General features: G+C 35.9%; 1 protein-coding gene across 3 annotated transcripts in view; it reads right to left on the reverse strand.

Moving 5' to 3' along the window:
* Positions 1-15785, reverse strand: part of LRBA (LPS responsive beige-like anchor protein) — a gene marked incomplete at its 3' end in the record, with an annotated part of 428602 nt that overhangs the window by 53703 nt on the left and 359114 nt on the right. For all 3 annotated transcript variants that reach the window (XM_081999652.1, XM_081999651.1, XM_081999650.1), the window contains one exon: positions 5771-5938. In XM_081999652.1, coding sequence (XP_081855778.1) covers positions 5771-5938 — 168 coding nt within the window. The remainder of the gene's footprint in view (positions 1-5770; positions 5939-15785) is intronic.

The following is a 15785-nucleotide window of genomic DNA, read 5'->3' on the forward strand; positions in this document are numbered from 1 at the left end:
CGACCTCTACAGGCAACCTGTGCCAGTGTTTCACCACACTGTGAAAGAAAAATTTCTTCCTTACATCTAGTCTAAATCTACCCTCTTTTAGTTTAAAACCATTACCCCTTGTCCTATCGCAACAGGCCCTGCTAAAAAGTCTGTCCCCATCTTTCTTATAAGCCCCCTTTAAGTACTAAAAGGCTGCAATAAGGTATGCTTCCTTTAAATACATTCTTCTTCGTTCTGGTTCCATATAATGGTATAATAAAGATTTGCAATTAAAACTAGACCAATTCTTAACATTTATTTGGCTTTTCACACTGTTCCTATGCTGTATGTACAATGTCAAGCATGCCATCTGTGCAACACACTTCTGGCCAGAGATGATTCAAAGATTGTTTCTACTGTACTTTGAATTTTGCCTGCATGAATTCGTTACCTACTGAATTCATCACATCTAAATTTACTGCTCTGTGACAGTATTTTATAATCACTTTATCCTACTTTTTAAAACTCATCGCAGCCACAACAAAGACTGTTGCCCAACCTGCTAAAAACAGACTGAGCATTTTCCCAATTATTTAGTAAATGTTAACTATGCTATAAATACTAATCATGTTTATACTTTGTGAAAGATTCACTGTTGTCAGAGTTCTCCAGCCGAGTTAGAGCTGAAATATGCTATTAACTCCCACCATGAACACAGCTAAAAGAGCAGCCAAAAATGCTTTCTCTGGGATAAGATATCAGATCTGCTACTGCTGTCATGAAGCTGGGGTCATGTAAACTAAACATCCTTGTAACTTCTTTTGGAAAGCACCGAAGTCTCTCAAACTGTAAATATTTAAAAATAAAATTAGACTCATAAGAGATAGGTCTAAGATGCATAAAACATACCCAAAGATATTAATCTTGGGCAACATTTAAAAGCTATTATCCATAAAATAATTTATCCCATATGCCTTAAAACTGAAAATAAAAGAATTATTTCCTCCCTTTATATAATCAGAAGTGGCACATTCAAATAACATACCAAATACTATGTCCAAGCTGATTCTTCACAGTTTTTGAAACTCCTCAGTTCATATGGAAGTAAAATATCAACAGTAGAAAGAAAGGTGCCGATAGAACAGAGAAAGCTGTGCTTCCTAATGTTAAACAGACTACCTTCGTGTAACAAAAAGTCACCTTCTCTTCAAAGGAAGAAGTATAAGACAACTGAATCATCTAAGGTTAAAAGCAAATCACATAATGAAAGTATGTGGGGCATTAATTGGATGTGACTTATTCTCATATTTTTTGAACTATTATTGCTGATTTAAAAAACATCAGTCTTCCTTAATCGCTGCCTACAAAGATCATATCAGATGATTTTTAAAAATTATTTAAAGAATATGGTTAGGTGCTTTTTGATAAGCATGGTACAAAATTTAGCATGCTTCCTGAGTTTCAGGGGTTCCTGTAGTAAATCAATGACGTATTCTCCAAGTAATATTTTACTTTCCCACTATTAACTTCATCTCTTTTCTTTATGTTTATCCAGTGTTTATGCTAGCTACATAGGGGTATCAGTGGAGAAATGAACTTTTAATTAGGAACTCTGAGTGCAGCCCAGATTCATGATCATCCCTTGTTACACTGCACCAAAGACAAGAGGAATTTCTATTCTTCTGACCAAGACTAATGGAATACCCACAAATCAGACCAAGATACAAATTATTTTCCACGGATTGTGCTTCACCTCTTAATCAGCTGCTTGTGTGAATGGCTTAGATCTAATTCTACTTCTTTTCTCCCCTACCCCCCTCCCCCGCCATTCTTGGGCAGCTATTGCAAAAAGAGAGCAGAATTTGTGATAAGAAGGTGCTGTGAAGTCTCTCCAGATCGGATGGATGACATTTATCTGTGCTACTGTGACTCCATGCCTCTTCCACACAGGCAACAAAAAGGTCCCTCCACAGCAGATCGCGTGAGGGGAGTTCCACAGACCAAAACATGGTGTTCAAGAACGAGTCCACAGAAGGTAGTCATACAGCATACCTCTGCTGGTAAATGGCATATTTTCCACTGGAAAGAGATGTGATATTTACTGCTTGTCAACTGAACAGCAACTTCCCTCTGCAGTTGTAACCTCCTTCAGCAAGATACGTGAGTAAAAGGATGAGAGTCAAGGACAATGCTTTGAAAATGGCTCAAGGGAAAAAAAAGGAGAATGAAGATGAAGGAATGGTCTCTGCAGGGATGAGTAGTGCACAGATATGCCAGCAGATATACTGGATCTCTTGCCTTGTTTCTCCTGTTTGCAGCTCCCTTCCCCCACTGGCTGCGACTCAAACCCTTCTCTCTTGATCTACTCCCCTCCCCCTGAGATTTGCCTTTGAATTATGCAAGCTTTGCACTCCCCAGGGTTTATCTGCCAAAAGGTAGCATGTGGCCCATGGTTTGCATTTTAGTTTAAGGTTTTCTATTATAGCAGTCAGATCCTTTCAAAATACTTTACTTCCTTTATTCCCATAGGCAGAAAGAATGGCAGGAAAAAATTGTTCACAGCAGTAGGAGAGGATGTAAAAGTTCTACATTTTCAGTTTAAAAAAAAAAGAAAGGTGGAATATGGTTTTAATCAAGTAGTTTTCCTTCCTAGACGAGTGCTTCCTTCTTGTAATATATATAACCTGACTGCCTATAAAAATAAAGGTGCCAGTTGGAGCCATTTAGGAGACCTAAGGAAATTCTGCATTAACCTAAACTCCTCCACTCCTCAGTTCCTTCCACTATTATTCTGTGTGTGGCCTCTCCTGATGAGTTAGGTCACCAATATCCATACATATATCTGTGAAGATGCTTCAGAAACACATGCATCATAGGCTTCTCATTACTGATGTGGTCCAGGCTTAGCATTGACTATCTATGTGGAGAAATTGTCATGGTTTAAGCACATGCTATTATTTCCATATGATACCTAAAAGCCTCAGTAACTTGCAACTCTCAGAGTATACAGAAGCTTCTCCTTGTTTTAGATTTGCAAATAAAAATATTTTTCCTGCTACAACTGTCAAGATTTAAAGACCCAAACCCTGAACCTTATCAAGAGAAGAAAGCCAAAAGCATCCTTTTTGAAAGCAAGAAATCCAGAGTAAAATTTCCAGTTTAATTGTTGCCTAATAAACAGATACTAAATCTGAGGTGTCGTGCCTGCCTAAAAATACTGTTAATTGTCCAGATCAGAAACTCATTTGGCCTCTAACCAGGAATTTGGTGGAGAAAAGAAGAGATATTTTCTGGGAAGCTGACTGACGAAGAGAAATAAATTCTGACTGAAGCTGCTCGGCAGTACAGAACGTTAGCGCAGGTCCTCAGGGAGACGGATTAGTAAGCAGGAAGAAGGTGAGGCTGTCAAAGGTCCATGATAAATTCATTTAGCACATAGATATAGAATGATTATGCACACAGATATACACACAAACAGATTTTTTTACTACTTTCATTTCATCAGTAAAAACAAAATAACTCACCATTGGTGATAGTAGTCATTAAATCTTTGCACTGTCATGTCATATCATATCAGAGTTGATCATATGTACCATTTCAAATTACATATACACATTTACATAATGCAAAAATATGCTTTACAAAATACATGTAAATAGCAAGGGATACCTAACTAAACAGAAATCTTTTTATTGTTTTACTCACCTGCTTAAAAATGCTAAATAAAAATATCCTATTGGACCAATCTTCAAGTAACTCAAGAGTAAAAGTGCTACAAGACACCATTCATTCTGCTGCCTGCATTCATCAGCATGTATTTCTGACACCATCAGTAGTGTTTTGAATTCTGCTGCTGCTAAGCTACTTCATTATTATGAACTCAACAACACTGCTATTCTCCCTCTCCTGTTTTCATTTTTATACACCACTCAGCTCAGGCGGCACAGAACAACTCAAAAGTAACAAACATGGTAGTGAAGCACAACAAAAATATGAAAAATTCAGAAGATTTGGTAACTAAAATCTCTAACTGAGCAGATGCACACTTACAGACAGATTTGTAACTTCCCTGATCTTAAATTACATTTTTTCAGGCTACGATACAAGTAGAACAGATCACAGTTAAACTGATAATAGAAGTGTTCTAGAAAAATTTAAAACTACATAAGAATTGTGTGTGGCAGACCACTATTTTGATTACTGTTACTTCAATTATTAGTTTTTTCAATGATGGTTCATTTAATACCAAGAACAATTACACACAATGCCCCATCTATTTTTCAGCTCACACTTAAACCTAGCACTTCTCTAATAAATACTCTTACAAGGTAAAAGTATTTCCTTGTCAGTGTACAGTGGACAAACATTATAAATGAAATGAAAACCTGACAGGGTGAACATCTAATACCCTTGGGTTAATACCTGTTTCAAACCCACATGATGACATTTTTTCTTAAAAGCCAAGTGCTCCAGTATCTCTTTTCTTAGCTCAATCAAATGTATTTATGTGCAACATCTGTATTTTAGCTCAAAGTGGACCAAGATGCAGTCTGCAGACTGACGGCAACCCACGTAATGATGGCATCCAGCCATCACTTTTGGTACTTAAGCCAGTCCTTGTGTAACCCTACATGCCCTGCACACCCCCCAAACCTTTCCACTGCACCCACAAGCCATCCACAACCCACAGTGTTGCTATGATGCAACTTTTTCTACAGAGACTGTTAAGACGTCCCAAACAGTCAGATGGCCAGTACGTAAGGAGAAAATAGTAACTGCTTACTTCTCAGACCTCCTTTCAATAATCAATAAATAACAAAAACTTCAATTAGGATTAGCCTAGAATTCCACAGTGAACTTCAAACCTGGTATTTGTAAGCAGAAACATATTCATTCTTGTTTTCATTCAGTTCACACATGTATTCCCTGTTGGTATACATCTAGATATCCTTTTAAATAAAATTGTTGATATCATCCACATTACTTTGTTCTCAAGGACTCAGAATACTTTATAACAAAATAAATTACATTTATTCTGTAATTAATATACTTGCAGCTATACTTGATACCAATGTACTGTCTGAACAGAGAATGTAAAACTGATCAAAAATCTCTTTTAATCACTCACCCCACCCTGCCCTTTTTTTTTTTTTGAACAGCTGTTTAGGTGGAGGAGGGATAAGTCTTTAAACCCACAATATCCTAAGGGATACTTTAGCAAATAGATTTTTCTGAATGGTGCTGAGTCTGAGTGAGACTACTGATCTTTCCAAAGTTTAAATGTTTACTTTTGCATAGGAAAAATACAGGAAAATTATTATTAATTTGATAGCAAGCCAAATAAAAATAGTGGAAACTACCAAACTATGGTGTTTGATGTGTACTACATATGCAGGATTGCATTAAGAGAGAATTGTTAAAACTGTAAAAGTAAATTCAAAAGTGCAAACCAAATCAAGGTTGCTTACTGTCTTCTGCCATTCAGATCCAGTATTAGGGAACAAAATGACTGCCCTCAACAACTGAAGGAATCCTTGAACATTTATTTTTATATTGGCATCCAGTTTGTGCTGAATCCAGGTACACAAAGTTTAAGAACAACTTGCATGCTTGTTCTCTTAATTTTGCACGCTGTGGCAACTGGTTCAGGCACCTTGCATTTGACTGGCCTGTAGCCAAACCACAAAAGAACGAAAGATTTGAACATTCGCCCGTAGCCTTGAACAACGTGGCGTCTTCACACTTTCAACGCTGCAGTGGTTAAAGATTTTCCTTTCCTATATTTAAAGTACAAACTTACCTCTCTCAATACGGAATCCGTTATTGAACTTAAATTAACAGCTCCTTCATAAGTCAAATAGTAGAATACATTCAGGGACCTAACAGCCTCTGGCCCTTGCTGTTTGTAGCCAAATATCAGATCAATCCACTGGTGAAGCTGGCAGGAAACAAACTCACTTTCTAATGCCTGTGAGAAAGCACACATAAAATATATAAACTTGAGTTTGTCAGATAGTCATCATTTAGCAGTAGCCCAAGCATTTTTGTAATACATACAAAATTATCTTAACACGTCCAAATACAGAATTGATAACAGTATTTTAGACATTCTATAAAAAAAAAAAAAAAGGTGAGCCCTGTGATAGATGCCAGAATCTCATGCCCTGCTCTACTTCCCTCTGACCAGACCTTGCTTTTTAAAACCGTAACAGTGGGAATAAGAAAAAAAGCAGTATGTGGCAAGTATTTATGCATTTATGGACAGCCAGGCTATGTTTTTATGAACTTTTTATGATGAAATTGTGCTTTTCTGCGTGATCTGCACAGTGAATAATAACAACATGATAATCTGATTCTGACAGACAGAGAGAAGACTGATAGACTTGGAGAAACTGAACTAACCAGAGATGTAAAGGTACAAATTACTTAACATGCTGGAATATTAACTTGCTATAACTTTTATGCATTTCTTGTACATATCTCTTATACAAACCTATACAGAAACAGTACTATGCTCAATGATTAAGCCACTTTTCTGAAGAAATTATCCAGTTACAACCCAATCCCCCAGACAAAAGCATCCAAGCAATAATGAATGTCTCCATAATGTGTTAGATACAGCACAAATATATTAAGATATAATTTAAAAAATCATTGTCACCTAAAGAGTTAATTCACCTAGATTAAATCACTAGCAGGATTTGTTTTCTCTGTTTTATACAGAGGATTCAGTATATTTCTTATTTGAATGAGCAAATGAAACAACATAACAAAGTCTGATATTCTCTTCATCTAACAAACCGAATGGCATTTTCCCTGAAAAGGAAATTCCTAATTTTAAACAGAGGAAGTTAAAATTAATCTAAAAACCAAGGAAATCACTCTGCAATTTGCACACAAAAATGATGGGTTTGTTTCATTAACCGATGCCTGAAAACAACATTTAAATTGACACATAAAAACAGCAATTGTCTTAATTTGTGTGGTGCACTCCACACAAAAGCCCTAAATATGTTCAAATTAGAGCAAGCTGCTTGATTGTCACTGCAGTCTCATGTCATATTAATGCATGACAAACATTAAACCATACACTTAAATGGCAATTTATATCATTTAAATGTTTACTGCCACACCAGATCATCACTCATTTAAATGTGACTTTCTGACAGCTAATTTCAGTTAATTTTCCTCAATTCACTTAATTAGAACTTTCAATCAAGAAAAGACCTGTACATATCTTCAACATCATATCATTCTTTTTTTATTATTTTTATTAGGATTCCAAGCTCCTGAATTGCTAAAAGCATTCTTTAAAATGAATTACCACACAGTATAGTATCTCTTCGGATGATCATATGGAAATACCTTACAACATATATGCTTAGACAGGATTTTTTCTTTCTTACTTTTTTTTTTTTTAAATTAAGAAAACCCCAACATTTCGACACAGACACACAATTAAAACTATAAAAAACCACAAGCGGGCCAATTAAAAATTAATGATTTCAGAATTGTTTAATAAGATAAAACCAGTCAGGAGTCTCATGAGTGTCCATAATGCTACAATGTGCAGCCATAAAATTCTACAGGGCTCAGCAAATAACAATGATAGGAATTAATTTTCTTTCTATCCTGCTAAAAAAAATTTAACCCTAGCATTTACTTACCGTTATCCTGTAACTATTTAATGTCAGGAAAAATAGTGTTAAGAACTTGTGATTTTTTTTTTTTTTTAATGTATGTAGTATGGGAAGAGCGTGTTCATATTTTCCTTTTCTTCAGAAGCTAGATTTGTAACGGGTCATATTACCCTCACAAAGCATTTGGACATGAATAACTAAAGGAACATCACTCTGCAATCTCCTCAGATTAACAGATATACAAACCTGACGTTTTTTCTCTAAAAAAGCAAACCTAAAACACATTCTTTGCCCTTTCATGGAATGGTTGGAAGCCATCCTGAATTTACTTCTCTTTTCCAAGTTTAGAATTGTTTTGCACTTGTAATTGATACAGATTCAAAAGCAGATAATTTTCTTTTAATTCTTTTTCATATTAAGCTATTTTAACTCTTCTTTCTTATCTGCCAGATCACAAATAAAAAGGCTAAATAAAAAATGACTACAGTCAGCATCAACACCCACGACCCTTAAGGACAGACCAAACACAGCACACAAATTCAAAGGCTAAATAAGCCTGCCTGTCATTTCAGGTTCAGAGTTAAGCTCTTGGTTGGAGGGAAGTGCTTATGCTATGACACAATCAATGGAGGAACAATAGTTAACAGTCTGTATAATGATTAAAAAATGAAGTAGTCTTTCAAGGAAAATAGCACAATGTACCTGTGTGATGCAGTTTATAGCCACACTGGTATATGCTATTTAAGTACGGGTACTCCTTAAAAAACAAAAAAATTTGAGAAGTTAAAAAAGTTCCAATTTGTGTAACTATCCAGTTTTGAAAAGGAGGGTTTTTTAAAAAAAATGTTACTGTTAGCATTTACCTCTTGCAAAACTAAACCAACGGTATCAAATGCTAAGCATTTAGGATTACTTAAGCATCTAGGACAGCCAGTGCTCATTAAGGCTCAAGTTAAATACGGCATGCAGCGATGGGATACTAACATCCTTCCCATGCTGCTCTTAAAGCAAACCAATCAATTGTTAGCACTCCCACAGCAGAGCAAGTACATCATTTACTGTGTGCTCTGAGGAAAATGTGCAAAACAAGAAAATCCTCTAAACTGTCCAGCATAATACAGTAATATTCAATCCTATTGAGTTATTGTAAAATAAATCAGTGACTAATGCCCAATTGTTAAAGGATCAAACAAGACCATGAAAAGACTGTCACGTGAAGCCACACACAAATTGTCAATTCTGTCCACAGGGACTCATATTAACTTTGACAAACTGTCTTGGGGCTGATATCTGTTTCTTTAATGAGATCTATTAGGCAGAGACTAAAACACTTGAGATATGCTAAAAAGTACAGTATACAGATGTCAAACACAAACACCTATTAGTAACTTTCATTTCTCAATTCCCAAGATAGAAACGCTTCAGACGCATCAACAAATTGAAGCTTTGATCTTACAAGGAAATTTTAGTTGATCCATAAATATTTTCCAAATGCCAATCTGATGTCACTAAATATGTGCAGTCAAAACTACTTCTTCATGAACGACTCTGAAATCCATTATTTTATGTGCATCTTTTACTGCCCTGTTTTCTGAAACGAATGAAAGGAGAGTAATTTCCTGTTAGCAACCGAAGACTAACATCAGTCTAATACTGATACAAATGATTTTGTAAAACATGGTCAGAACGACAAAAATATAAAACTAGCAGGTTGGGAAAGATTTTTCCTTTTTCCAGTATAAATACTCTGACCATTTATTATGATGTATTTTCCCAAACAATATTATACCCTTGGAATCAACATTTGTATCTTTAAAAGTGACTAATATTGGCTTTTGCCCTCTACTTTCCTTTCTGGTTAGATTATGTAATGACATATAGCATACAAAATGATGTCCATTAAAAATGAATATATACTGTGCTTGAGATTGGGATATTCCAATGCTGAAATCAGAGGAAAAGCTTAACTGTACTTCTTTTCACCAGCATAGGTATTTATTCATAATCAGGCTATTCAGAAAGAGACCACGGAGTTGCTTGCCTTATTCCTATGCTGATTAAAGCAAAGTAATCTCGAAGCACAGCATAAAGCATGCTTGTAACTCTTATTTGAAGGACAGAAAAGAAGTCCAGCCTATATAAAATGTTTTATACAGTTAAAATGAAAGCAGAAACTTTGATGAGAAACCAAAATTGCTTCTTATACATGAATGATCTTTCCTAATTCACTCAATTAAAAAAAAAAAAACAACAAACCAACAACCCAGGACTACATTGGCAAGTAAGAAATTACAAATCTCAAGTACAAATAATTGCCCATTACCTTTAATGGGCTAAATATTTTAATTCCTCTTTGAAGTAAGGAATTTCCTCTGAAACACTTAAAATAATTGAGTCTCTTTTTTTACATTGCATTTGAAAAATGCATATGAACATAAAAGCATGAACTAGGATTTCACACATTTTTAGCACAAACACAATTTTGACTTGAAAAATACTCTTCTTCAACACTACCAAGCACCAACATAACTGCAGTAACAGGTAACTACTTTAAACTAAGTACATATTCTGGCTTGGAAGTATGTGCATGCTCGTACATTTTAAAAAAAACCCAAACGAACAAAACCAACCAACTAGAATTATGTTTGCATGTGCAGGCTTTCAGACACAAGTTGGTAATGCTGCCTTAACATTGATATATGACCTCAGTAAGTTACAATGAAGAAGGCTGGTTTTTTCAGCCTAATTAGAACTGTTTCAAATTTTCCTGCTAAATATATGATAGAAAGTCCTTTCAACTTTTTTTTTTATTCTAGAGTTTCTTTCCATGTCAACCTTGTTCCAATCAAAATATGTTTTGAATTAAATTATTTTGATTCAATATGTGGATCACATTTCACTTTTAAGATTTAGAGTCCAAAAAGGAAAAGTTTAGGCTGTTCAAACAAAGCAAAAGCAGCCACTTTGCGGAAAGCTATTCACATTTACCAAGACTGACAAATTGTTTGTGTGCACCATTAGGTCTAGTTTCTGCAATAGTTGCCAGATTTCCTGTCCTCCTAATAACATATTAACTCTCGAAGTGCTGGCTTTATCTTTGAGGTTTCTCAGTAACCACTAGTATTTAAAAGTAAATTACCAAACACACTTTCACCAGCAACGCTATTGATCACACGGGTAGACCTCTGATGAGAAAAAAAAGTATAAAAAGCTATTAGAAAGATATTGAACTCAGTGCTACCCTGAAGATACCAGGAGGAGGAGGAAGACAGCAGATATACTAAGCAGAAAACCCCGAGTTCTGCATGAGGTAATACAAATTTCAAAAGCATGAAACGGACATCAGAAGTGTTTACATAACTGGTGGTTTCTAACTTGCTAAGTAACTGTTCCAAGCAAATGCATATAGTTTTATTTAATGTATTTTTCAATTTGTTTTAAACATTAAATACTTCAGAAAGGGAGCAGTTTACAACTTATGTTGTAAGTACTAGCTCATTTTTCCTTTTTGGATTTTCTTTTTGTGTGTGTTCCAGAAGTGCACTGACAATGTATTCTTCATTATTGTTACAACTGAAGTTAGCATTGTACTTTATTTCTCTACTTGATTACCAGAACCAGTATAAAATGAAAAAGAACTCTGGAAAACATAATCTTAATAAAAAGATTTAACTCAGTTGCTTTACTGAAGATGACTGATCTTCTAGAACAAAGGATATCAATAATCTGAGAAGCTGAGACACAGGAGACTTCTGGAAAATAAAATCCCCTTCCTCTGCTCCTTCTACTTCTCCGTATTTAACAATGAGGTAATAAGTAATGATAAAAGAGAAAATTTGTGTAATAGTGTAACTTAATGAAACAGAATTTTGTGGTAAGGTATATTCTGCATAAGCAGCATGTAAACAAAGAAAAATATTTTGCAATCTAATGACGCAACTACCTGATGAGTCATTACCTGAATTTATATAATGATTACCAAAATAAGACTGAATTAGCAGCATGTTTACCTAAAAACCTCAAGCACTTTTGCATCTTTCAGTGATTTCTGCATTCAGTCTACAACTGTTATTTTGTAGTTTAAATGGACAAGTCAGACAGCTGTTACGTATTTTATAAAATGAAAGCTATATTTCCTTTGAAATTCGCCTCTACTCTCAACTGAAATGTCTATCATTAGGTGCTAGGAATAAAAGATTTAGGTGACTATGAAAACTTGCCTTGGAGCATTCTTAGCTACTCTTGCCATAAAGGGCAGTGATCACCCTTAAAAAAGTATTTCTTAGTATATCCATAATAACCTGCAAATTTGAGAGCAGTATTTTAAGGCAAAATTGCTGCAATTTACCATGAATGGTATGTAGATAAACAGACCAAATGCTGCATTTTTGTTGTTAAAAGTTTAGACATCTACATTACATGCCAAGAGTGAAAACATTTACACAGATGTTTATCTTTTCTCTTGTGAGCAATTCCACAGCCTTCATAGTAGAACAACTTAGAAAGGTGAAGTAAAGCATCCTGGCTTGCAAGATCTCCAAAGTTAGCTGTTAGAAGAAGACACAAGCATATGGTTGTTAGAACATCTGGACATCTGGACTTAAAAATACAAACTTCCAAAGATGATACTACAGTGTAGAGAAACTGAAAACAGTTAAATTAAGCTAACACGGGTCCCAAAGAAGTGTAGTTACAACGTCACATGCTGAATAAGGGCTTATTTGCCCACGGTGCATGTAATTGGTATATCCTTTTCCTTGAGCATGCACACTGGTACTCAACAGCTAATGAACTATCAATTCATGGGTTGGTTTACCTCACTTTTTCACATATTCCACCGGTCATGGTTGTGACAATACTATCCTCCCCATTGAAAAAAAGAGTGGGCAAAACCTATCTCAGCCAACCAGCTCTATAAACCAACAGATGCTTTTCAAAAGGCATACCAAGAACGGTCCCTTCTTATTTGTTTGATTTCTTCTCAGCCAGAGGTAGAAAAGATACAGAAGAATTATGATAGGAACAAAAAATTATCAGGAGGTCTTTATTAAATTCCCCTACGTGAAAAATAATATATAAAAGTCATAATTAATTTCAGTTGTGGAATCACACAAATGGCTATCATTATTCATAACCGTGATAATACTGATGTATGTGGCTTGTATTTGTCCTTCCCCAGAGACACACAGAAAAGCTAACTATGACCGGTTAGACCATAACCATTTATTACTACAAATATGGCTAAAAGCAAGTATTTATAACACCAGGAGGTGTTGCTGATTTCTCCACCATTTCCACCTCCCCCCGCCCCACCCCTGCATTTTTTGTCCCCATTTAAAATGCCTGCTACGTTGTTAGAGAATTCTCTCCTCCAGAAGCATCAGCAACATCCCGAGGCCAAGACAGTGAATGAAAATCCCTTTTGAAACTCGTCACACAGTGCACCAAAAGGAGGCAGGAAGCTCCCTCCTCTCTGAAATTCAGCAATTCCTCTCCCAGTTCCTCCAAGCACTTGTTTGCATGCAGACTGACAGCCTGGATCTGGAACCTATTACCCATGGAAGCACAGGCTGTTAACCGCACAGCTGACAGTTGGCTCAGTCAAATTAGTTTAAATGAAATTTTGCATTTAAAAAAAGAAAACACAACACCAAACACCAAAATCCCACAAGATATAACTGTATTTCACAACGCAGCGTCATGTACTGATCAAGCTGACCAAGCTGGCAGTGAAGCTGCACAATCGTGTTAGCATCTTGTGCTGTCAAGCTAACGTATCTTTCAGAAGGTTAATGCAGGTATACTGCTTCTAACACTTCAGCTAACTCACATACTTCTAGCCCAGGGACTTCTGCATGGCATCTCCTTGAGCCTTGTCAACGTGATCACAATTGCTTCCGAATGTCAAGTATTAGCCAAAGACAAACTGAAAGGTCAGAGTACTACACACTTCCAAAGGGGCATTTGTCATGGTAAACACTGGTTCACCTTTTTAAGTTACAGATTCTTTTCCATTAAGAGAGAGGTGCAAAACACACACTACTGAACTTTAAACCATGTAAAATTTGCTTGTTGGTTGAACAAGCTTTTTCACTGAAGCTAGAAAAAGGCCAAACTCTGAAATTCAGGAAAGTGTTAGGATTAGAGTACACTTTCCCAGTGGTGGGGTTTTAGCTTACTTATACTAAATGAATACATTGCTAGCATAATTGTAATGTAATACATGGTGAAACTCAGTGAATGCAGAGAAGGTCATGAAGTTTCAGAAAACATCTGAAACATGAACTGAACTTGCATGATCAAAATGCAAAAAAGGTTTATGAGAACACAGACAAAAGTACACTTGAAACAGCTTTCATTTTAAGTATTAGGCTGGGTATTACCATCCCATTTAATCCTCAAATTAAAGTTTAAGCCTACGCATACTGTCTGGTTAATGACAGCACAACACACTTCAAACCGGGAGAAACTAGTGATTTTGTTTTTTAATTTATATCTAAACTTCTTGTACATTTTTTCCTTCTGATTTGCTCTGTAAGCCCTAAAAGTCAACTGTTGCTTTATTTTTGCACTCTGTTTCAACAGCTTGCAGCATTTATACTGTGCTTTGATGTGTCAGTTGTATATGCAATTCACAAGAACTGTGATGATCAACAAGTATTAGTATGCATGTAAGAGGAGACAGAAATGGTTGCAAACACATGGTCTTCAAATCACTGCAAATAGCACAAGCAAGCATCTTAGAAGAGTTGTAGATACTAACCTAATTTGTCTTTGAAGCCAGTGCTGGGAAAAAGATGTTCTAGAAAACTTTGTTTAACGTTAGGAAAAGGTATGACAAAAGGTCAAGGAATTTAAAATTTAGAACACAGTTTAGATGCAAGTCAGGCAGACAAGTCATTTCAATCTTGTCATTTGACTTGTCTCCTAATTCACAGAATAGGAAGCACTCAAGAGCTTTTGGAGAAGAGAACATAAGATTTACTAAGGCAATTAGGGTACTGCATCTGAATAAATCAGTTACAAAAATAGGAAACAACACTATATTATCACGTGGCACAAACGTGTAACCCACTCTGGGGCTAACACGCATAGATAAGCACAGGATTTACTCCCTTGCGATGATTACGAACAGTGAAGCCCTGATCTTTTACAAAGATATTCTGAGTGGTTGCTTAGAATGACAATACAAGGTATGTTTGGCAAGGATGTCAGACATTTAACTGGAATGACAAAGGATAATCATTACTTGACTTAATTACAGAGAAAGTGAGAATTTGTACATCAAGGACATTATCAGCTTCTACATTCAGCATTTAAGAAAAAAATCAGATTTGTAGAAGATACTATTTGGAAAATTAAATGCTCTTCACAAACTTGCACGACCACAGCAGGTTCTCATTTAACATCTTGTTCTGGTATATTTGCTAAGCAAGCTACCAAGAAGCCTGGATCCAGACAAACTGGTGCTCACAGTGGCTCACCTTCTAGCAAATACCCTAGGACAAGAACTCCCACAGTCTCCTGATGGAGGACGACACTGCCCCAGTCTTGACTGTTTGTTATGCCCTGTCCCAGTGGATCCCCTGGGCTGTCTCCTGCTCCCTGGGAGTAGTTTGGCTAATGCTGGAATTTGTAACAGAACAAAGAGCTCTTAGAAGTCAGGTTCAATGCTTGAAAGAAATCAAACTGAAAATCGATTATATTTGCAAATTACTTCTTAAAAGTCTTAGAAAATGCAAAATCTCTCTTTTTCATTCTAATTTCATCCTGCACTGCACGTTGAGCTTCCACTAGTTTTGCTAATAATGCTTTCTGGTAGATAGTTTAATTTCTTCTAGATTTCATTCCCTTCTTTCACTTAAACTGCTTCAAATTTCACCTGTGACAGCTGTACACAGAAAGACCAGTGATATATTGAGCATGCTCAGGAAATCAAGGCGTGAACACCTCCAAGTGCAACAGACATTCTATAGCCAGTTAAGAGCAAACTTTTCATAACCTTTATATTACTCTGCCAGGAACCATTCTAGCGGGAAGGGCATAGGAGACGAATACTATTAACATACAGAGGTTATATGCTGAAAAGCATATGGCCAGTTATTAACATTTTAATGAATTAAATTTTTCCAGTTATAAGCTAAATAAGATGCTAGAAAACTTTAGAATTTTCCC

Source organism: Phaethon aethereus, assembly GCF_964289735.1.
Source record: "Phaethon aethereus genome assembly, chromosome: 4".
In the NCBI taxonomy this organism is placed as follows: Eukaryota; Metazoa; Chordata; class Aves; order Phaethontiformes; family Phaethontidae; genus Phaethon; species Phaethon aethereus.